The sequence below is a fragment of the Pundamilia nyererei genome, unplaced genomic scaffold (assembly GCF_000239375.1).
Source record: "Pundamilia nyererei isolate P.nyererei 1_Seehausen unplaced genomic scaffold, PunNye1.0 scaffold00049, whole genome shotgun sequence".
Classification (NCBI taxonomy): domain Eukaryota; kingdom Metazoa; phylum Chordata; class Actinopteri; order Cichliformes; family Cichlidae; genus Pundamilia; species Pundamilia nyererei.
Genome location: NW_005187450.1, coordinates 99,773 through 124,092, shown reverse-complemented (window position 1 = coordinate 124,092; position 24,320 = coordinate 99,773). Strand labels below are relative to the sequence as shown.

At 40.1% G+C, this 24,320-nt stretch overlaps 1 protein-coding gene across 1 annotated transcript in view; it reads right to left on the bottom strand.

Annotated features, from left to right (window-relative positions):
• Positions 1 to 8,313: 8,313 nt before the first annotated feature.
• Positions 8,314 to 24,320, bottom strand: part of slc6a17 (solute carrier family 6 member 17) — a 23,953-nt gene continuing 7,946 nt past the window's right edge. The window contains exons 3-12 of the mRNA XM_005732833.2: positions 20,950 to 21,107; positions 19,051 to 19,177; positions 17,360 to 17,541; positions 16,464 to 16,574; positions 15,037 to 15,278; positions 14,751 to 14,943; positions 13,360 to 13,552; positions 13,123 to 13,282; positions 12,808 to 12,970; positions 8,314 to 12,648 (exon numbers count right to left, since the gene is read on the bottom strand). Coding sequence (XP_005732890.1) covers positions 12,286 to 12,648; positions 12,808 to 12,970; positions 13,123 to 13,282; positions 13,360 to 13,552; positions 14,751 to 14,943; positions 15,037 to 15,278; positions 16,464 to 16,574; positions 17,360 to 17,541; positions 19,051 to 19,177; positions 20,950 to 21,107 — 1,892 coding nt within the window. The 3' untranslated portion in view covers positions 8,314 to 12,285. The remainder of the gene's footprint in view (positions 12,649 to 12,807; positions 12,971 to 13,122; positions 13,283 to 13,359; positions 13,553 to 14,750; positions 14,944 to 15,036; positions 15,279 to 16,463; positions 16,575 to 17,359; positions 17,542 to 19,050; positions 19,178 to 20,949; positions 21,108 to 24,320) is intronic.

Below are 24,320 nucleotides of genomic sequence, written 5' to 3'. Positions count from 1 at the left end.
ATGGCTTTTAGAATGGTGTCTTGGGTGTATAGTAGCACAGTAAACACTAAAGGAAATGATGCGTGTCATATGTCAATTACTCAAAGATATCCTTATTTTTCTGTAGCGCTTTTAAAAATGAGTATTTTTTGAGACATCCTCTCCAATTAGGCTAGTAAGGAATAAATAACTTTTAAGCTATAAAGCTAGCTCGTGATAAACTAATGTTCGACTGTTGATGAATAGAGATGATGGTGTAAGAAACATGAGCCAGACTGTAATAAACCACAATTATCAGGATGATCAGATCTGTCTTCAGCTGTGATGTCATCAATCCATCCATCTATTTTCTTCCACTTATCATATTTCAGGTCACGAGGGGGTTGGAGTCTAACCTCACAGACCAAATATATGTGTTACTATCATGATTGCCTTAAACTGAAAAGCCACAAGAACAAAATGCTAAATATTAAGTAAAAGCAGTCCAACCATGTGAGCAGGGATGAAGAAGTAATGATCTGTGAAGAGCAGGAGAATTATTTCTCAGTCAACTACCCTAAAGGGAGTTCACCCCCACAACAGAAGCATTATGTTTGGCAGAAGGCCGGCCACTTGTAGGTCACTAATGGACAGCATTCCCTGCTCTCCTGTGTCTATGTGTGTGTGTGTTTGTGCGCGCGTGCGTTCGTGCGTGTGCGTTAGTGTAAAAAGTAGAACCAGGAATGAAAGAACATTTATATTGGCCTTTGAATCTACAGCTCCATCAGTGCTGACCCTGGCGGACTATAAATCAGACTCCCACTCTTGCCACGGCTCTTTTTTTTTTTGTGTCTTTTTTTTATTCTAACCGCAACAAACATGGCTCAAACCATCAGCAACAAACCCTCTGAACACCCCGGACCTCTGTAATCAGAAACGGCATTGTATTTGATTTAAATTGGTACTTGAATTCTAGCTGGCAGGCTTTCAAGCCTGATTAAGGCTCAACTTATCCTCAGCTGGGGGTGGATGTAATGTGTTATGACTGAGCACTAACAGAGATGAAGTTTACTGGATGTAGCTTCAAAAGGAAGGGCGACTAACAGCTAAGTTAGTTGCTAACAGCATGTGACTGAAATAATACCAAAACAAAAGGTTTGATCAGTGTGGTTTTATCGCTGTTGCTTAGTATGTGTCCTCGTACATCCACTATATCACAGAAGTTATAAAATTATAAAATCTGTTGCTTCTTTCTTCCCAAAAAGAGGTAAATGAATAAATAATTGCTATTTTCTATTTCCCCCCGAGGCTCAGATGTTGTGCATTCACATCTTAATAAGTGATCAAGTTGCAGCTTATGAGTCATTGAGCCAGAGCAAGGCCCGGGCATTCATTACAAGTTCATCAAGGATCATATTCATTATATGGAAAAATAAATAAATGGTGAATAATGAAGGTGCCAGTTTACATGCATTAGGGGCTAGATGCATGGTGTTAGATATGTGTGTTCGTAAATGGGAGTGGCACACAGTGTGTCAACTGTTAGGAAGAATGGAAATAAGCATAGTTATCAAACACAGGATGTCTCTTTAAAAGATATTATATTAAATATTAGAATATTAAAAATATAGACTTAACATATTTAGCTTTTAGATATTTGTGAAAAAAGAATCACTACATAAAGTACAAAAAAGAGTGCACACATTAGTAGTTGTTACATGAGAAAACAACACACTACGTGTACTCAGCCTTTCACCGCTCACGTTTCCTGACAGTCAAACATGCTGGTCATGTTCCTGCCCTGGAAAAGAATGACGTCTCAATAATGTGCCTTCAACAAATGGCTTGGTTGGATTTGTGCCAGCTGGTTAAAAAAAAACACACAATACAAAACAAACAGAAACAAAAAAAACCACCCTGCTTCTTCTTAATGCTTTTCTGAGAAGCCCACCCTCGTCTCAGCTGTCGGACTGTCCTTGTAAACAGTTTGACAATAGTTTGTTTCCAAGAAGACTTTTTCTTGTGAATCTAAGTCAGCTTAACTAAGTGGGAAGTTTCTAGAAGTTTGAGTGTTTGCTGGACAGCTTAAAGCTCTATGCTGCCAATTAGTAAATTCACGTCACTGGAGATGAGATTCCTCTCAGAGAGGATGGATGTCATCTATAAGAGCTCGACCATTATTATGTCTAAAGACAGGCGGGAAATAACTTTGCTATTAGCATGTGCATTTGCCTTGTCAAGTGTTTGAAATGCTGGATCGATTTATTCCCATGCAAACACTTCCTGAGTTTCTGAAAGGAAATAATTAAACAAATGGATAATAGAAGTAAACACTCGGAGCGTATGAATATTTATCGCTCCTCGAAAATATTTCTTTTTCACATATTGCAAAGTTTTGTTAAAACGCTGTCTTTACAGTGACGCTGCATTTGAAACTTTCAGCCTCAAAGTACAAAGTACATCATTAGGAATGCATAATGAAGCTTTTATTGTATTCTGAAATCAATGAGGAGTTAGAGAATGAGAACATACACTCTTTCTCTCGTGGCGCTCTAATCAGTGCCCACTGCTCTTCAGCTGTCATTAAAGACGGGGTGTTTCAGAGCTGCACTCCAACACAATGGCTGAATCGGTGCAATTATCCCTCTTGACTGGGGCCATTAAATGCCTAATGCATTAGTGATAACCTCCTACCCCACCCCACCCATCCCCACCCACTCACAGGTAGCTAGAGAATCATTGAGGCACCAACGTCGTCCTTTCATGAACTGCTGTGCTACCTTCAAATTCTTAACGAGTTGTCAAAGAATTGTTAGTTTTCTGATCGTAGTTATGTCAGGTGTCCTGCTTTGATTGTGGATTATGTGACTTGAAGCTGTGTTTGAAGAGACCTAGGGGGTTTTAGATGCTCACATTGTCATCATGTTCTGTTCACCGGTCTGGTGAACACAAAGAAAAGCTGAGGCTGATTAGCTTTCAGGTGTTAGAGAAATTAGAATTTTAATCCAGTGATTCAGGAATATAAATCATTGGTTCCGCTAACCTTCAGCTGGTTGTGGAAGAAAACTTTATCAAAATCCTTTAGGACGCATCGTTTAAGAACCACAAACGTCTGCACAAATTGCAACCAATTTTAGATATCGTCCATTCGTTTTCTTAACAGCTTATTCAGTTAGGGTCATGGACTGGAGCCCTCGTAGAATACATTAGACTAGAGCTGAATACAGTCTTTGTTAATGCAATTTCAGCTGTGCTCTCCACAGATTATCTTATTTATTTAACGTTTAAAAAAAGACAAAAAGACCAAAAGCCGGATGCTGCTTCTAAAAATAACTTACCAGGGAAATGTTCCTCGAGAGGAATATCTCAAATGTTGATCAAATTCACAGCTATCTGTTAAACAGAAATCAAGCTGCCTGAGAGAAAATCCAATAGGACTACAAATAGACACAAAGAAATTAAAGTATGCATCATACATACATCATACATACATATAGTACATATAGTTTTTCCTCTCTGCACCACTACAGTGGATTTTAAATCAAATGACTAACATGTGATTAAAGCTCAGACTTTCAGCTTTAAATCAAAGGGTTTATCATAAGTGCGTTACATTAAATCTTTATGACTTACAACCATTTTTGCACAAAGTCTCCCATTTTATGAGCCTCAAAAAGATTGTTTTCCAGAACAGTGCAAACTCTTTTAGATGTTTTCTGGCAAAGTTCAATCTGGGTTTTTTATAATTGAGTGTAAACAGTGTTTTTTACCTTGTTGTAAAATTGCTGTATTTCTATTCACAAAGGTGTTAAGACTTTGACACTGACCTCCAGAGTGTTGTTTACTTGGTGCAGATGTTGTGAAGCTGTTTTTCCTGACCTGGAAATAATTCTCGGATCTGTCTTCTGTGGTCTTCCAGCTTTTTGATGTGGTGGGGCTGACCAGTGTCATTCCTTCTTTTTACAAAATGTACCAGATTGTTGATTTTATCACTCCTGAAATCCTGATTTGACCAGTGTTGGTTTATGGGCTTGTTTGTTTATGCCTCTGATGGATCCTGGCACCTCTACACTCGCTCTTGCTTCCTGGTGCTATTCAAAGACTCTTCCTGTTTACCTCTAACCTTTCAACCCCACAGACACAGATAGCTTTTATGCGAAGATGAATGTGAGCATAAATGCTAAAAAAGGAAACTGTATGGGAGAAATTTCTCAGTACTGGAGTGTTGTTTTTGTTTTTAACTTCCCGTGTTTACACGTTAAGGTTTCTATATGCACCTCGCAGCTTTTGCAGGACACTCTGCCTTGCGTTGCTACAATGCTGTAGTTGAAAAAACAGCCCTCTGATTGTTCATCTCGAGATATTTGTGGCTTCTGTGCAAAGGTAAATATGAATTGTTCTTCTCTTCACAATTGGGGCTGATGATGCTGCTATTGAGGAAAGTTGGTTTTCAGTTGGTGTCCAGGTCTCAAGCATCGTGGTTCGGCAGGGATTGAGTGTGCATCGAGATAACGGCTCCTGTCCCCACAGCTCTGAGGATTTTCTGAGAGGCATCATCTATGAGATCTTTTGCTTAGCAACATTACATTAACATTTTTTTCTTGTTTCTGTCTTTATTTATTTCATCCTTCTCCCTCTCCATATGTCTGCCTTTATCTCAATAAATTATTTGGTGTAATGCACATTAAATTTGGGTGTTTCTTAAACTTCTCCCCTTACTTCCTGCTTCCCTTCTATCTGCGTCAGATTACTGACCTCTCCAACTCTCCCACCAATGCATGAAGCCTTGTACTCAACTTGCTGCTCATCCAACAGGAAAAAACAAACGGAGTGGAAACAGCTGCCTCTTTTGACCTGCTCTACCTGTTTCTTTGTGTCCAAATAGTCTCACAGCTAATTATGACTGTTATCCTTCATCACTTTATATACATATATGCATATATTTAGACATCAGTTTTAAGTGTTGCTGTAAACCAATTTACTTGGTAGACATCAGTTAAAGCTTTATAATTCTCCAGACATCAAACCGGTAACTGAAACTGATTTCCTGACTTTGTAACACTGTATTTATTTATTCCCTTATAACTGAAGGGGGATTACATTGATTTCCAACATAAAAGTCTTTTTTCAGGTCTTGAGAAATGCTTTGTGAAAGATGTCAGAAAGAAGTGAACTCTGTAACTTGCTCCTAATCTCTGTCTGAGGCTACGTTTCCTACTTAGTTGTTGAAACAGCACTGCAGGTGCGAAGAGGTTAAATTCAGCATCAGTATAATCTCTGCTTTTTTAAAAACTGTCAATCATGTGTTTGGCTAAAAGATAAACAACCCAGAAGGCAGAATTTTCCAAATATCCTCAGTAAGGGGCAGGGATACAGTAGCTCAGTAGGTAGAGTGCTACCTACACACTGCTCCCCCGTGCGCCTGCTTAGTGGCTGCCCACTGCTTCACTGAGTGAATGGGCCAAATGCAGAGAGACTAATTTCCCCACGGGGATCAATAAAGTATACATTATTATTATTATTATTATTATTCTTATTATTATTATTCTTATTCTTATTCTTATTATTATTATTATTATTATTATTGTTATTAGTCTGTGTAGTGTTGGCTTGAAGCTAACTGCGCCTGTCAGCTAAATGTGATGAAATTAGACTGACAAGTTTTAAAAAAGTTATAGAACAAATTGTTTCCAACACAGTTGTATGAAAACAAGACAGCGATTTGGCAGGAGAGATGTATAAAATATATCAAAGTATTACATTTTGAGAGTGTGTGCTACTCTGCGTTCTCCTTACCGTCACATTAGTTATAAAGTCCCATTTTGGAGCTATTTTGATTCTGCACTCCAGTTTTGAGACTATTAAAACCACACCCTGTATATAGAGGATGGACATCAGCCACTGGTTTTTGGATCTCTGCAGAGCCTGAAGGTACACAGTACTGGGTGAAAGGCTGGGTTAACATGTCACTAGCTGACTATGGAGCTTGGATAGGTGAATTCAGAAACTATGGCTGTCACACAGGCGCTGATGATAGGGATACAATAACTAAAGTACCAAAACACAACTTTTTGGTGTGTGTAAGTATATCAACCCTATCAAAGGGTAAATTATTTGAATTAATGGAGGCTAAGCCTAACAGGCGTCCAATTTAGAATCCATTGGGCATTGGTGTGGTGATGATGATGATTCAAACGTTAAGAAAGTTTTCACAGTGAGAAAAAAAGCCACCATCACAATTGTTACAAAGGGTGGGACTAGGTAAGGAAACCCAACAGTTCTTTGCAAACCTGATTATGGCTGCTGTGGAGCTGGACATTTTAACGTGACTGTTTGTGAGTATTTTATTTTATTTTATTTTATTTTATTTTATTTTATTTTATTTTATTTTATTTTATTTTATTTTATTTTATTTTATTTTATAACCCAGTCTGAGGAGGAGAAGAAAAAAGTGAAATAGATTCTAGTAATATGTGTAGCTTAAATAATACAATTGTTCTAAGCTGGAGGTCTCTAAAAACCTCTTAAGAGGCTGAATTCAAAGAAAGTAACGAATAAAAAGCTTCACTGGATGAAAATACTGCCTGTGTAGCCTCTTTACTGTCAGTGTTGCTGAAGCTCAGCGTTGTTTGCAACGAGCTGGTCAAACACTAATGAGCCGTCATGGCCCCTCGGCCGGTCCTCTTAACAGGCCTTGCACAGGACCATTTGGCCTCTGCTGTGGAAGCTGACAGTAGCTGAAAGCGCCTGTGAGAATATGACTGATGGATCTCTGCCCACGCAAACTCAGTCTGCCAGGAAAATGCCGGTTAAAGTGTGAAAAATGTCCGTAGACACAGTCTTCCCGGATCAGGTGGCGTGGCAGTGGGAAAATGGGAAGTAGCGTCTTGGCTTTGTGCGCTGATTTTAGATAAACATCTTCTGCTGGTGTAATTCCCATCAATGCGCGTGCACGTACAGTTTCTCTGTATGTGCATTATTAAGTCATCACAGCCTATTTGTGGGTCTCCCATGTTACACTGTGGCGGGAAATGATCTGTTTACGACATGACAGAATGGGAAGACGTTCTTCAAAGTGCACTGGGAAGCCAAGGAAGGAAGCGTGTGACTGAGTGTGGAAGGCAAACAGCTTGACTTTTACGCACACAGCGATTGTGGCCAAAACCATAACAGCTGCAGAAACATCAGTCCCTGCTTTATCGTGACACAAAGTACATGCTAGCCAATATCAATTAAAGTAATGTCTCTCTGTAGACTTCAAAGTGGCCCCTGGGCTTGGAGTGGCATATTATTGAATCCACTACTCAGCAGAATGGCAGCTACAATTAGACTCTATACTCCTTTTTAGATTGTTTTTCAAGCAGTGAGGACTTTATGAGAATGCATCAAGAGCCATGTGTTAGAAATAGGAGCAAGAATATTTTCACACCTGTGTGACTCCTGCTGGTTTGATGATGTGTCTCTGTCCCATCTGACTGCACTGCTATATAAACTCTGAATCTGTTTGAGCAGCTGTAAAGCGACGGCAGGACACAGCAGGTGAAAAGTCCTTGTTGACACGCTGTTATAAGTCTATCATATGATGGATTTTCAAGTGGGAGCAGCCTTCATCATGGCTGAGGGAGAATCTTATGTCAGTGCTGGCTTATTACTCCTTTGCACAGCCTGGCCTGGTAGACCGTTCTTCACGTGTATGTGTGAAATCACAGATTGGGGTTCATTTCAAGGAGTTTAGTTGCAGGAAGATGAAGCCACATGAGAAAAGCTTCTAAATTTTCGGAGGTTAGCCAGGGCAATAAACTATAAAACATTCCAGGTTACAGAAAACTAATATGATTATTTATCATGGGGTTGGCAGATACAAGAACAGTCTACAAGCCGTATGCATTTGATTTTGACATTTTTAGTAAGTTATTCATCTTTCCTAAAGGATAATTATTTCTAAAACTGCTTAATATTGTGGCATTACTACCAAGTAAACAAGTGCATCCCCTAAAAGCACAATAAAAGCGTCATTCCTCCTCATTCTCACACAGTTTTGGCATTAACGTCCTCATTTAAGCCACAGTAACTGTACACGGATGGGAAAAAATCTACCTCGATATGCATACAGCAAAGCCAAATATGAGCGATATTAACTTTTAAATGCGTGGTGGGGATGATCAATGACACAGGACGTGCATTTCGACAGATAGCAGCCTCACAAGTCTATAATATTGTTTTTTCCTTCACCCATCACTACAATCTAATTTATTCTGAACAAAACTTTTGCCGTTATTGAATCTATAGATTATAAACATAATGTGTTAAGTCATTTCAGCATAAACAACAGAACAAATGAGACGCACATCATGGTCTGTTTAATAAAAGTGGTTATTTTAATTTCCTGTTCCCTCCATCATGTTTGTACAGATCTGAATGCTCTTCAACCAACAAATGAAAGTTTCTGTCTTCTTTCTTGTAGACAGACATTTCATCTTGATTTGTGTTTTGCCAGTTTAGTGCTGGAAGCCACCGCAGTTCCAGTGAGAAACACAGAATAGAGATTGCTTACATCAGTGGTCCCAGCTGAGTGTAACATCAGGATTTTATCTACTGGATTAGGTCAGCAGCACACAACACTGAGAGAGGCGAAAAACACACATTTAAACACCAAAAAGCTACATATACCTTTACTTTAAACACGCTCACTCGCTCACATACACTCACATACACACGCTGATATATACATACACATATGCACAGTCACTCGGCTAAGTTTCGAGAACGACCACACACAAACACCAGAAACCAACAGACACCAAAGTAACACCACTGACAGTACAAAAAATCAAAAAATATCTCAAAATATACATTTATTATTTACAGCTCAAGTATACACCCTGTCACTCTTACTATAGATAATCAGTGTGAATTTATCAGAATGTACATCGATATGTACAGAGTAAATACACTGTCTTAAATACTATAAATATAACTATGGCTGGTCACATAAAGATTATCTGCACGGTTAAATAAATGTACTTTTACGTTGCTATTGGGAAGTTCATCTTAGTAACTGAACTGACTTAACCTCGTTAACACGTAGACAAAAGAGACCCTGGAGTTGGAATCTTTGTTTTCGGTAAGAAATCGATACCTGTATCCAGGCTAGGTTTGGACCAGAGAAGACATTTTCCCACTTTGCTGCAGAGTTTCAGTGATTTTTATTGTTAGAGGGAATCTCAGCTGTGCTTTGTCATATTACGGCCACTCTGCAGCCAGTAGCGCCGATCGCTGCTAATTGTAGAGAAAAATATAAGCCTGCCTGCTGTTGTGCTTTCTTCATATATGACCCACTGCATTAGCATTAGTTCAACATTGTTATCTATGTATTGTGCATATCACTTTGTAGCTTCAGGTGCTTTTGTAGACTTATGGTGCAGTTTAATTTTTTATGAGGATGTATTTCAGTGTGCAGCTTTATGCTTTAGTGGAGTCTTGCAGGATGCAGCAATCACAGCTATATTACTGACATGATGTTTAAGTTTCATCACCCCTTTCTTTCACAATGATTTTGTTGCTTATTTAGACATAAAATTATTTTGTGCTTACCCAAAATGTGCTTTATCCAAACCAAAACTGCTTTTTTTAAAATACAGGTTAAGTGTCTACCTCAGCTTTAGTGCCATTTGCATCACATGTAGTTCTCATGCACAGTTTTTACAGGAGGCCCTGTCAGCTGCATTTTAGCAAAGTTAAGTTGCATCTACAGATGTTAATACTACTCTTTTGTAACTTGTATCTTTTTTATCCCCTATATCATGTTTCCTTTAATGCAGACTTTCACTCATTAAACTCTTTCATTTCCATCATGGACAGAGGTTTCTATGAATGAAAGACGAAGCATCATTTGAGAGACAGGGCAATAGATTTGAGCTGTATTGTCTTAATACCAGTCAGTCCCAAGCAATGCATCACAGCCATTGTAGGTCATCAACTAAAAGCAAGAGCCATGCTGTAGGGGGTACTGGCCATCGTATCATAGGGATTGCTTAGCAAAATAGGATGCAGGGTAATAAGAGCTCTCTGCTACTGGCTACCACAAACGGATGACAGGCAAAATTTTACGTAGTACTTTTGACAAGATGCCAGATGATGAGATTTAAAATACTATCATTTTGCACTCAAAGATAAATGTCTTTTAGACGATACAGCGGACTAGATGTTTTTGCCTTGTCATGCATTTCTGTTGAGCCTTGTCATCTTAAACTATTTGGCCCCTATATTTACTTTGCTCTCTTTTCTTTTTTACATGTGTGCTTAACAAACAACTCCAGGGTCTCCCCCTAATTAAAGTGCAAATTAATATGATGGAACATTGGTGAAAACTCTACATAATAAAATAATAAAATAATCAAGGGGGGAAAAAACCCCATAAAGCCTAAGGCAAACAGACAACACAGAATCTGTTCAGGCACCGAACAATGTGGCTGACTGTGCTTCACACTACATCTGTTCAGTCTCAAGTACTGGTGTTGTTTCAGGGAGGGGCCACAGGACAGTGTCATTGGCTCCTCTGCTGGCCAGCAGAGTCACCCAGTGGTAAAAACCATGTATTACCACTCACTGCAAACACTTATATCAGAGTACATATCCACATTATAATTCTAAAAATGTGCTATGATTTGAGATTACACAATAAAATAAATAAAAAAAAGGTTTCACTTTCACACCTCAGATCACAGAAAAAGACATAGAGGTGTAGTTTGCGGTGCTTGTGAAATTATATCTCTATGGAGTGGTCACAATTCGAGGAATGTACAATTCAGTTGGAACATAAAATACCATCCACTCAGGGATGACATATGATTAATCCACAGCACAGCATGGCAGTGAACCTGTTATTCAATGTACAGGTATAACATAAGAAACATATTCTTGAAGGGCATCAACCGTAAAATGTCTCGTCTGTTTAACCGAGCAAACAGCCGTGCAGGTGGAGCAGACAGAGCGAGGTGTCTGCTCTCCTCTTCCTCCTCCACGTCACAAGAGGATCTGTATCTATGGTGTGTTGCCACGGCTTCCCCTGGGCAACGCGGCTCTATTTTTAAACAGGCAGGGTCACCAGCAGCTCTCATTCAGTGGCAGACAACACATTTGTGCATGCACAATTACACATGCGCATCTGGACGTGTACACGAAGACGAAACTCACATTTCCAATTCCTCCTCTGCATTCGCTTTTCTGACAATGAGACAGACAAGCACGAAGCTGCCCTCTGATCAAACACACGTCGCCGTGCTTGTTCTTGCTCGTGCATTGCCGTTGCTGCCCTTCTAAGGCTTTAATTAAAACAGCATGATTAAAACAGTTGATTAAAATGGAAAAGCTTTGTCTATGCCATCTAGGTCTGGAGCTGCACAGAGACAGTGGGAAGTGCTTGCTGAGGGGAAGGATCCTTTGAAAGGAAAGTGCTGCTCTGTGTTAAGGCTCAGAGATGCTCTAACGATAGCAGGTGCCTGTGCTTCTGTGTTCATGGCATGAAGAGGCAAAACGCCGCCCCTTGACTTGAACTATTGCAGTGTATATGCACAATTTACGGTGACATCTCAAACTATTGCACGACATATATGTACAGTATTCTACATCAGTGGGGGAAAAACAAGATAGAAGGAGATCCACATTTGAATGAAGACACTATTGTGACTGGTTATTATTGCTGATGTGTGATAGGCACAATAAACTTAAAGATATAATGTGCTTGTAACACTGTTTACGCTATTGGAATCAATTGTTAGATACTATTTTTTTATTGACACATTTTCTAGATAAGAAATCGTCTCATACCGTGATGCAGATCAGGACAAGATGAGTGCTTTTCTTCCATCTCCTTCCATCCTATCCCCACAAATAACAATCCTTTCCAGGTGAACTAAAAGAAGCACGAGCTGATGAACACACATTACAGTTCACTACAATGTAAATTATGTTAGCATTACAAAAAACCTTAACCTCAACCAGAGCTTTTGGACTCTTCTATATTTCATTTGGCTCTTTTTCCGCCCCATCTCCTGGCAGATGGAGATGGTTGACATATCTGTTTGGTCTCACGTTCTCATGAGCTCTTCATCATGGCTGAGACTGACATGCAATTAGCGGCACAAGACGATGAGAAACATAGGTGAAGGGTAATGGAGCAGAATGAGGGGAATAGAGGGATTTTGCTCTGGGGGTTAAGGTGTGATGAATGCTGCAAGTGAATTTTCTCTCCCTTTTTCACTCCCACTGCCTCCCTCTCTGTAAGCAGGGCAGGGGTTTAATGGCGGGACTTTTTACATCAGTGGATCATAGCTCAGACTCGGGCGAGCCGATGTTTTGGTAGCCCGTCTTGGTGCTGGTGCCGTAGTTGGTGTTGGTCATCTCTTGGGTGCCACCGGGGCCCAGGTAAGCGCGGTGGGCAGGCATGGGAGAGGGAGCCTCGCTGGGGTTCTTGCTGAGGATGAAACGCTGTTCGTCCTGCTCTTCCAGGTTGGAGATGTCCTTCATCATACCTTTACGGTAGGAGACGGAGAGCTTGTTGGAGCCATCTGAGATTAGGCTGAAGTGGCGGGCGATGAAGACGATGGGTAAAGGCAGCATGGCAACGACAATGAGGGCATAGGCCATGGCTAAAGCCCAAGGAGGATAACTTTGGAAACGGTCCGAGCCCTGAAACCAAAAGAATTCAATGAGGATGGCCGACAAAATCAAATGAAACGAAGGGAGAGATGAGAAGAGGTGAGGAGAGAAAATTAGATGAATTGCAAGAAGGGAGGATTTGGTCAAATGTTTCTCAGTAAAGCAACTTCAGTGCTTCTGATTACTGACCTCAGCTTCTACCCAGGCATTGTATCCTGCAGGACTAATGGCCATCTCGATAACAGTGGCACAGATGAGCAACACCAAGACAGCAGGGGACACAAACTTCCACATGTAGAAGTAGAAGGAGTATGGCCTGAACCCAAGCATGTCCTCCAGGTCCTGCATAAACCTGTAACAAGGTAGAAAAGATGTCTCAACAAATATACTCTGAGTAAAATGGGGAAAATATTGAGTTTTTTGGTGAATGTTTTCTTGTGAATGAAAGAATGACTGTGCTGTAGTATGAGGGCCTAGTCTTCATTTTGCATATCTGCAAATTACCTCTTAGTTCCATAGATCCAGGCTACAGAGATGTTCTCCAGGATCACCACCACAATGAGGGGCAAACCAGCAGAGTAGTCATCAAACATTGCCACAAAGTAATTCCCTGAACGCAGCACGAACAGTAACCCCAACAGGAAGGCTATGATACAACAAACCACTGAGGGAGGCAAGAGGAAATATTGAGTTAGAATCATCAAAGGATAGAAGAAGAATATAAGCAGAATCAGCACCTACCACACAGAATCTCTTTGCGGATCTTGAAGGCATCCAGTATGGGTGTGGTGATGCCGGTCATGGTGCCGATCATGCTTCCCAGGCCCAAGTTGATCAGCATGAAAAAGAACATGACGGACCAAAAGGGACTGGCAGGGAAGTGAGTCATGGCCTCTGTGAAGGCGATGAACGCCAGACCGGTGCCCTGAACTGCCTAGAAGATGGAGAGATATCGCCCACTTAACATTATTTATGCAGTGTAGCCATGAAGGCGATTTATAAAGAGTTCATAAAGATGCACTTTGAGCGGGATAGCGCATTAAGCTTAAAATTACAACATAACAGAGACCAACAATCAAATTATGCAAGCCAATTGCTCTTGAAAATATTTCCAGGGGCCTCTCAGTGATCTTAACTAGTAAGAGGCACACTGAAAAGCTTTAACAACATTAGAGACTACACAGGGGTGGCCAGGCAGGTTATGAGCATATTAGCATAACACAGAGATGAGTTATCGTCTCTCTGAGAAAGTTATAGCCTCTGGACTCAATCTAACAAGGTCATTTTCAAGCTAGCGCGGAAATCATCTGTAAAGTAAGGAGTAGCAAGATGAATTTGAGGGTTTAAATTAAACCGATGCAGCTGGGGAGGCAAGGTAACATACTGGTTTGAGCTCAGGGGATCAGGCTCAAAACCAGTGATTCACAGGTAACCATGTAGTGGCATCAGGGTACTCTCCAGAGTGCAACTCATAGCCTAAACTAACTGCATAGCAATATTCATTTGTATCCACTTACACCAAATAAATGCCCGTAGAGACCTGAAAACCCACAATGATCCAACAAAACTAAATAATCTGCTGTATTTTGTACGCTTTATCACCCAAGTATCATACAGACTGCCTGGACTTATTTTGTCTTTTTTGGCTGTAAAATTACAAAACAATTCTCATATTTAGGGAACCATTTGAAGACAGCAGTACCTTGTGAATGCTTTGAGCTACGATGATACATTGAATATTGCTGCATTTTGTCTCTAGCACAAATGGCAATGGAGTTATGGTCACTTTAAAAGTGCTTGTAAAATGGGTTTGGCACCAAAAAGAGAGTTAATCACAACAGTCACTGATCATGAAATAAAATCACAACCTGAAGGTTATTAAGCAGCTCATAACAACCCAGCTACTTTATACTCATTATATAATAACATAATAAAGTACATTTACTCTCAATGGTAACGCTAACCCAAATTTGTCTCTGGCTAACAACATAAAAGGATCATTTGGTCTCCTTAATAATAATTTACCTTTACCTGCAGCCACCTTTCTCTAATCTCGAAACTATCCTTCGTGTATTTAATTCACATATATAATCAGATGATCATCTCTGCCTCGAAGATTTATTCCCCCTGACCTTGTTCAGTTCATCCTCCAGGATACAGGGATCCAGGCCCAGCTGGGCAAAGTTTTCCTCCTTCACTGTCTTTATAACTGCGTACATTTCTGCGTAGTCCTGGGAAGACAGGTGGGAGAAGTTGATGTGAGGAGGGATGAGCTCTCTGCTCAGCACACCTGTGTTTAAGTAGCCCAGGATCTTCTCTGCATTCCTGCACATGGGTTGGAGATGTATAGAAGAAAAACATGTTAGTTTTCTATCTGAGATTGCTGAGGTTGCATTTGCTTCAGTGCGACGCACTTACTCGACGACACACTTCTCGTTCATGACATTGGCCTTGAACCCCAGCACAGCGAACACTACCAAAGTGGCCAGGATGGAGGTAAGAAAGTTGATGATGGAAACCAGTGCTGCATCAAAGTGGCAGTTATTGTCTCGCTTGTTGTAACTGGAGAAAGCGATGACGCCGCCAAAGCCCAGTCCGAGCGCAAAGAAGACCTGCGTAGCTGCTTCTCTCCACACCTGTGGTTCCAACATCTTCTCCAGCTGGAGAGACAAAAAGAGGAAAAGATTGTAAAGTTTAGATAATGTTTCATATTTATTCTAAAAATCTCCAGAATATTATTATTTCATATATTTAACATATCACGTGTTTTCATTGGATGATTTAAATTAACATATCCAGCACCATAAGCTAAATACATGAACTGACTACACTATCTTTTCCCGGTGCATGTGGTTACCCTGTAATGACGAATATGAAGTCTGCTTGGAATTTTTTATCCCAGATTTTTGACCATGTTATGTGGGTTTAAGTCTAAATTGGCCACTCAAAAAGTTAACACAGCAGCCACACTGTAGTTGAACACTAAGGGAAATATGAAACCTCTACAGAGAGTTTTCTTAAATCAGTTGTACGTATCTGAGAAAAGTGGATGTGCTTATGTATGAGGCGGCTATAAATCAGAAGCAGGTCATCTACTAATTGAAGGTTAGTGGTTTGATCCCTGCTGCATGTCCTCCAGTGAACGAATAAGCGTCCTTGGGAATGATAGTTATTTGTTGATTGGAGTATGAACGTGTGTGAATGTCAGATGGAAAGCAGTGAATGTACGTGTATGAATGGGTGAATGCTGCATACAGCTCTTTGAGTGCTTTATTAGAAAAGTGCCATATAAGAACCAGTTGATTTACCATTTAGTCCTGTTCACTGTAAGTGGAAAACTTAAAGTTCATCTGAGCTCTACTATAATATTCATTTTGGAGCTAATCAGTCCCCAAATTAATGCACATTACGTGATCATACAAAGGACATAATAATGTAAATGCATTTTCTTCCACAATAAGTAAGGATGCTGATCTTACTTTTCACTTTTCCTTTTCCACTATCTATTCTGGCTATTTTTGAATAATTTTATCAACACCAAACTGCCTGTACTACAAAGCACTTTGCTGTCATAAACCTTCACCACTAGAGGGAGCCATCAACCCAACACAGAACAAGTGATGGGCATTCGTGACATTTTCCTGTGAGAGGATCTGAGTACGTGATGCTAAAACCATCAGCCACACATGGCTGAACAGCCTGGTGGACCAAATGTCACTTAGAGTGTCACTTGTCAGCAGCGTGAGAGGAGAAAGCTTCAGATTTTAGTCTGTAGTCCAACATAAAAACATTCTGAAAATGTTCCCTTTTTTTCTGTGGTCAAATGAACTCTGACTGTCCCTCACCTTAGGGGTGAACATGTGAGCGATGCCATCCACTGCTCCCTTCAGCATCAAACCTCGCACCAGAAAACAGAACAGCACCACATACGGGAAAAGAGAGCTGAAGTACATCACCTAAGAGAGAAAGTCACGTACATTAACACTGTTTCCATGGATATGCATTAAGAGGACTTACACATAGAGGAAGATGTGCAAAGACACACGCACGCACGCACGCACGCACGCACGCACGCACGCACGCACACACACACACACACACACACACACACACACACACACACACAGTGTTTTGTGTTTGCTTGGCACTGAATCTGTGGACTGAAACATGAAGATGAATTCGTGAAGTAAAATATTTCTCCCTGCAGCATTTCAGGGAATTGCTACAGAACTGGCTACGATAATTAGATCACCAAGTTTAGGGTTTAAAATAGTGTGTCAGAACTTGGCGATCGGCTCTTTGTTGTGCTTTTTCCTACTGAGACGCTGGGCTGGATGCTGCTGTTGCGTATGACTCATTCCCTGGATCAAGATTACAGGATGTTGTTGCAGTTGTTGCCAAACTAAGAATTTTCCATCTGCATCCTGAAACACTTTCTGTTTGGTTCAGTTTAAGTTTATTAATGTTGCATGTTCCTTTCTTCCATAATGTGGATGAGATCCCAAAATAGACAAGTGCCGACAAGAGGCTTAGCATCGTACCTTCGCCTAAAAAACAACCCCAAACATTCTCTGATGAGGATGAATCACTGAATAAAAATAGAAATTTCAAGTTGTTGTTTTTTTCAAATTATTTTTGGTTTTTATTCTGGGTCTGTGTTGTGTATGAATGAATTCAGAATCCTAATTTCAATAGTTAGCAGGTTTAAGCCTTGTTTTGTTAACTCAGTGGAACCCTGTACCTTTCCAGAGGACTGGATGCCCTTAATGACAGCCAGGCAGACCATGATCCAGGCCACCAGCAGGGACAGGGTCATTTTCCAATTCAGACCTCCAGTGTCGTCGATGCTACTGGTGATGTTAAGAGCCTGGCGGTACCAGAAGTAAGTGGTGGCTGAGCTCTTCTCACATTCTGGCTCCACAACTGTAACAGCAACAAACGGGAAGACGGGGAGGGAAAAGCACACCGATAATTAAATGCATCCAGTGTACTTTTAAAATAGAAAACCTGACAGATGTTTTATCTTAAATAAAATCATTTGTAAAAGGCCAGAAATGGAAATTTAGTAGCAGTAGCTACAAAAAATAACAGTATGAAAATTATTGTTAGTCTTAATCTATAAATAATGCATTTACATAAGAAGTATTTTCATGATTTTTATAATTACTTTGAATGTAATTCCTTACTTCCTTGAGGAGAAAATGCAGTTGGCTTTTGCATGAATTTTACAAAATAAGTGATTTCTTCATAATTTACAGCCAAATATTTCAAGTTTTTGGTTTTATTTCATTGTAAAACTCTTTTAATGAATGAAAACAACTCAAAAAAATAAATTAAAGATGCCGATAACCTAATGGTTTATGTGCACACGCCACATAACTGTGGTGTCTGCAGTTTGATTCCTGGCCAGCTGACCTTTGTTTCATCGCCCCACCCCCAAACCACACAAACACACACATCTCACGTTCTCAAGTACATGCAAAAAGTGACAAAAAGTGCTTTAAAATGGCCTGTTAATTAGGAACAGAAGTGAAAAAAAACCCCTGTAAGGTAATGATTAGTCAGCTGACATAAAATTAATTAGCAACTGCTTGAAGAACAGAAAACATTTACAGGTTCCAGCTGTTCAAAACTATGAAATCCTATTAAAACTTCTTTCTTCACACTTTGAGAACAAAATGGGTCATTTAGAAAATAATAATCAGGAGATTATTTGACAGTGAAAATCATCACTATATGTTTATAATTTTCCTTTTTTACAGAATATTAAAAAAAAATACAAATATAGCTATGTTGATACTCTGTTGCAGTAAAATGGAAAATAAAGTAGAAATAAGTTAAATCGCATTTAATTATGTAAACCTGCTTAATTACAATGCTTTCCACCTTTGGAAATAGTTAACATCACTACATGCCCACTGATTTTACAACCATGAGCAGAGTCAGGATCCTGCCCTCTCATGCTAATGAAAGTTGATGCCTTTTCTTCTGCCAGAACCTGCGTGTGCCCCAAAGACTACCAGCTGCCAGCCATTAGAGCTACTGACCCTCAGACGGGTCATGCGGTCTGACAAGTGCCGCAACAGAGCTGCCATGTAGCATGAAGCGCAGTGCCGGCCCAGCAATAGAGACAGCGCAAACACTTATTTGCTAGATGTCTGCCGAAACACTCCTGCTTGACCACAGAGCCACAGCAGAAAGCTGCTTCAATGCAAAGGCATCCTGCTAAGTGCCGCGTCTGCATCTCCTGCCATAATTACTGAATATGAAATTACCTCGTTGGAAACTGTAGTATTTATTTATTTTTCTGTACTTGGTGTCATGGGGCATAAAACAAAATAGCATTCATGTGGACATTTGTTTTCTGCTGTGCGTTTATGTTCAACCGTTTGCAGCTGTTTAGTGATTTAGTGGACTGTACTGTTCACTCACCGGCTTGAGTTCCATTTCTGTGGATGGGGCATTCAGCCCAAGGCAGTGGATACTGAAAAGACTGGAAGAAGTAGAAGATACTCCAGCCAATAATCACGTTATAATAGAGGCCCACAAAACCGCAAACCTGAAGAAAAATAAGAGGAAAACAGCAACACTTAACATTGTGAAAAACAAATCACACAAATCCAGATTGTTTATGCCATGACTCTTTTTCTTGAGTCATGGCATGCAAAGCACACAGCTTAAATTAGAGTGCATATCAATTATTGAGCTGTTTGCTCTCAGCAGCTAAAGCTCGGGTCCTCTATGAGGAGGTATTTATAGCTCCTGATCTCCCTCTGCCATATCCGAGCTGCCACACGCCTCATTGCCCCGGGCCAGGTCTTTCCATCTCCGCCTTTGCACTGGATGGATGAAATCACTATCAGGAAGAGAGTCAAACAGAAAGGCCGACAGACTCATTTGCTGACTGGCTATATTTTAAGCTGGTAGCACTGATGGGTCACTACGTCTGCTGCTGCTGATGGGAATAGTTTGTGACAGCGATCGGCGCTGATCTTTGCATGTTGCTCTCTTTAATGCAACAAAAGGAAGTAATATGAGCAGGCAGAGGGAGTCCGGCACAGCATGTCTGTAGTCTGAGAGAACAATGAGCATTTAAAGTGATGAAAATCATTCTTTAACACAGTTGTGTAAAGTGGATCTTGGTCTTAAACGCATTTGTATGTCTTCACAGGCTGTTTCAATCACGATGCAAAAGCAGCACAATACTCAATTTCATTTAAATAAAGCAGCCATAAATAAGGCTCACTGCCTTTATTAATCATTGTTTTTTTTATGGATGTATAATTGAGTAAAATTAATAATGATTTAAAAAAAAGATCAACTCAGATATCATAAAATGACCATTAGATTGGAATATCATCTGTTATTTATTGTTTTACAGTCCGGTGATTCACTACGAGGTGGAAAAAATATGTCACCAAATTTTCCACTAACAGTAAAACGTCAAATCTTAGTCGCTCATAAATAAATTTGCATTGGTCCAGTGGTTAGGCAGCGAAATGTTTATTAATTGGGTTAATTTAGAGAGAGAAGCACAAGTATTATCTATTTGTATTTATTTATTTTAATAGAGTGGACTTCATGCTGGATACAAGAGTAAATCTTTCATGGCAGAAAAACTGAGAAAATCATGACCTTGTGAATTTAATAAAAATGAATAATTCGTGAAATTTCATACAGGCATTCATGAACTCACCAGAACGGCCCCTCTGATTTTTCTTTTATTGCCACCGTGACAGAGACATTTGTGGTTTGACCTGAAATGTCCACATAATTACTGGATGGGTCACCACTAAGTCCCGATTTTGACTTCTGCGGGGTATCTTTGTAAAGCCTACAGCGTAACCGATTTCAGTGGCCGACGTCATTGCCCCTGTGCATTATATTCTAATTAGTCTGTGGTCATGTTTTATTTGCAGTGCCAGACATGAAACAAATAAAACGCTGGAATGTTTTTGCACACATCCATTCTGTTTCAGCAACCTTTCTCCAGGAATTTGCTGACATTTGTGAGTCTTTATTTTGCTACTATGATTATTAATCTTTGTAATGAGGCTTTGCTTGTTAGTCTCTCACTGATAAATTCAAAAACTGCAGTGAAAGGGTAAATGCACAGAAGGAATCGCCAACACACCAATCACAATATTTGTGGCCTGCGTCAACCCTGCATGCAGTAACATTTCTAGGGAGGTGTTGTTGACGTCAATATGTCCTCACAGAGCCACTAACATGGTTGCAAGTTAAAAGTGACAGGCATCAGTGAAGTCATTGCTTATCACATGTAAACTGAGTGTGAATCGGAGGTCATGTTAAGCGACATAACCCACTTACCATCAGGCTGGAAACCCCGATGCCGCCCAGCCTTGGGTAGACGTAGTTCCACACACCAATGCTGCCACGCCTGATCCTCTGACCCACCGCCAGCTCAAGGAAGAACAGAGGGATGCCAATGAGGATGAGAAGAATCAAGTATGGCACCAGGTATGCACCTGAGAGAGACAGAGAAAGAGCAGGGGGAGGATAATTGGCTGCAACATCACAGATTCTTTTGTGTGCTTTTTTAAATCTATGCACAGCGAAGGACAAAAGCTCAAAGAAGCAGAGGGGATGTTGTTAAAATTTTCTCTCTTCTTTTCTTGGATCCTATTTTTGGAATCTATTCTTTTCGTCTTCAGTGCCCCTCACAATTTCTTTTTCTTCCTCTCACTCCTCATTTTTAACTTCCATTCATTCTGTCTGATATCTCCATTTCCATTTTCACAAAGGGGGAGCGATGCGGGGAGAGCAGCAGGCACTCACAGAAAACAAGTCACGTCCAGTCATGCTTACGTCAAGAAATGAAGGGGCACCATGGTGACAAAACCATTCAAAGCCGTAGAGGATGGGTCAGCGATGGAAAGCTAGAGAGAGCAGCCTGTTTTCAGACTAAAAACAAACGCCGGTGACGTTTGACTCAAATAAAATTTCTGATAACATCGGAAGTGGCTTTTAGAGGTAGCAGCAGACAAAGAGAACAAAGACAAGAACACAGTGTCGTGTTACACAGTGGCGTGGAGAAGTGGCTAATGTGCTGAGCTCTTTTTGATGTCTACGTCAGGCAGCAGACACACGGAACAAGGAAAATGTGGCGAGATTAAAAAAAAAACAGCCGAGATGACTGCTTTAGCTTTTGTTTTTCCTTACATACATTTCACCTGAGCCAAAACAGTGATAATCCACACTATTTATATGCTTTTGACAAGATATCAAACCGCTATATATGAAGAACACACTAGAAACCCCATATTTAGGGATATGGGTCTTCATGAGCAGGTTCTTGGTGCAGATAATATGGTATCGATTTCTTTCTTAATATAAAAAGAGAAACTGTTTGAAGTAAAAGCTAAATATAAACATCCACAAACACAATGAATGTAAATGCTTCCACACAGTTAAACACTTAACATTCATTCGTGCTGGTTTTGTCTGACCACCTGTGGGAGGCTTTAAACTGACTTGCCAGCCAGCACTTTGCTCCACATCATCACAACGCCAAAGGAGGAAATGTCTTTCGGAAGTGTTTCACGCCTCCTGTAGAGTTCAAGAGACTCTGAGAATCAGTGCCAAGGTACACTAAAGCATAAGTTTTAATACTCTAGCAGTAAAACTTATGCTTTACTGAACCTTTTTTAAATTTGTTACAAATGTATTTTCCTGTGTCTCGTATATATTTAAGTGTGCTGGCAAATGGTAGTCCCTATTTGCAAATTTAAAGAACTGAGTGATATTTGCTGAACACTGCGGTGATGACATGAGTTTATCCTGCATTTGATTATAAGAGAAAACAGTTAAATTGTGTTGAAATGGATCCAAGTATGACTACATTCAAAAGATTATTTAAAACTTGAGTTGTTTTATTATTTTTTTCTGTAAAGACAAACTCAAGCATATTGCAAATAGTAGGTTTCACCATGAGGCATGAGCTCAACAACACAAATTAATTATGAATATTATTTAGTTCTAGGTGAAATGCGTAAGCCTAAAATGTGTGTTTGTCATGAAAGGCTTGACTCAAAATATTAAGAAAGTGATGGAAAACTTGATAAAGGAAAAGAATTAGAGACAGCTTGTCATTATCATGGGAACAAGCCCAGACAAGACAATGCAGCACCTCCCACCAAGTCAAGCGTCAGCGGGGACACTTATTAATGTGCACAAATATGCACACACTCTGATTAATATGAGCAAATGCACGCACACTCAGATTTCGCTTTGTTATCACACGTTTCAAATACCCTCTCTACACACACCTCCCACACAAAGCACTCACGATGCCTGAAAGCCAAGGAAATTAATATTTACTCTTCGACTTCCTCCATTTCAGTCATCGCCACCATCTCATCTCATCATAATACCAGTAAATCACGCTACCTGAGAGACAAGGCTGAGAAATCTGCTACAAAAGCAAACAAAGCCTAAAGTGGAGGATCTCGCAACATTATGCCAGACCTCTCGGAGCTCCCTCGTCTCGGTGAGGAGACGACCTCGTCTTGTAGCTGCTGACAGCGCGGATTGGCTAAATCTGAGAAACACTGAAGAGACTGTCCCTCTGACTACAGCAGAGGAACTGGGTTAATGTCGTCTGTGTGTGTGTCAGATGCAACAGCAAACACTGCTGCTGTCTTGTCTGTCCCAAGTCCTGGAAGCTAACCTATAATAAGATAATAAGATGCATCAGTCAGAGCAGCAAAGCTTTACACAATAACTGTTACAACTGCTGCTGTTCACGAGATGAAAAGCAACACTGTGCTTCAATCGTCACAGCAAACGGCTCATTAAAATCACATTTGTCTGTGTGTTCAAACTCTTGCTGCTAATTGTTTTTAATCACTTCCCCAGATGACTTATATGGTGTCCCTCAAAGCTCAATATTAGGCACACTATTTACTCTGTGTATCAATATTTTTACTGTCCAGCTCAGCTCGACATTACAAGCACATCCTGACCAATAAATACTTTTTAGGCTGGACTATTACAATTCTTGCTCTAAAAGCTCTCTGAAAAGTCTTCTGTTGATCCAGAACACTGCAGCGAGAGTAGTAACTGGGACCAGAGAGAGTGAGTGTATTTCTCCCAATCCAGACTGTCTTTTAAAATCCATCTCATCACATACAAACCTTTGAATAATCAGGCATCATCATATGTTAAAGACCTCACAATACCATAATTATCCCAATAGAGCACGTTGTTTTTACACTGTAGGTTTTTCCTCGAGTTTCTAAAAGAAGAATGGGAAACAGAGCATTTGACTTTCAGGCCCCTCATCTCCCAGTTTGGATTCAAGAGACAGACACCCTCTCTACCTTTAAGCTTACTTTCCTTTTTGATAAAGTTTATAGTTTTGACTGTATCAGGTGACCCTGAACCTTCCCCTAGTTATGCTGTGATAGGCTTAGGCTGCCCAGGATGCACTGAGCATGTCTTCTTCACCTTTTCACTCTCTGTGTGCATATGCACCACCACCACATCCAACCACTAGTTTTCTTTTACATTTTGGCTTTTTAGGGTCTTAACCCTACAACATAAAGTGTCATACGGTGACTGTTGTGAATCACTGCTATAGAAATAACAGTGAATTCAATTGAATTCAATAATGATTATATATATGTATATATGTGTATATGTGTGTGTGTGTATATATATATATATATATATATATATAT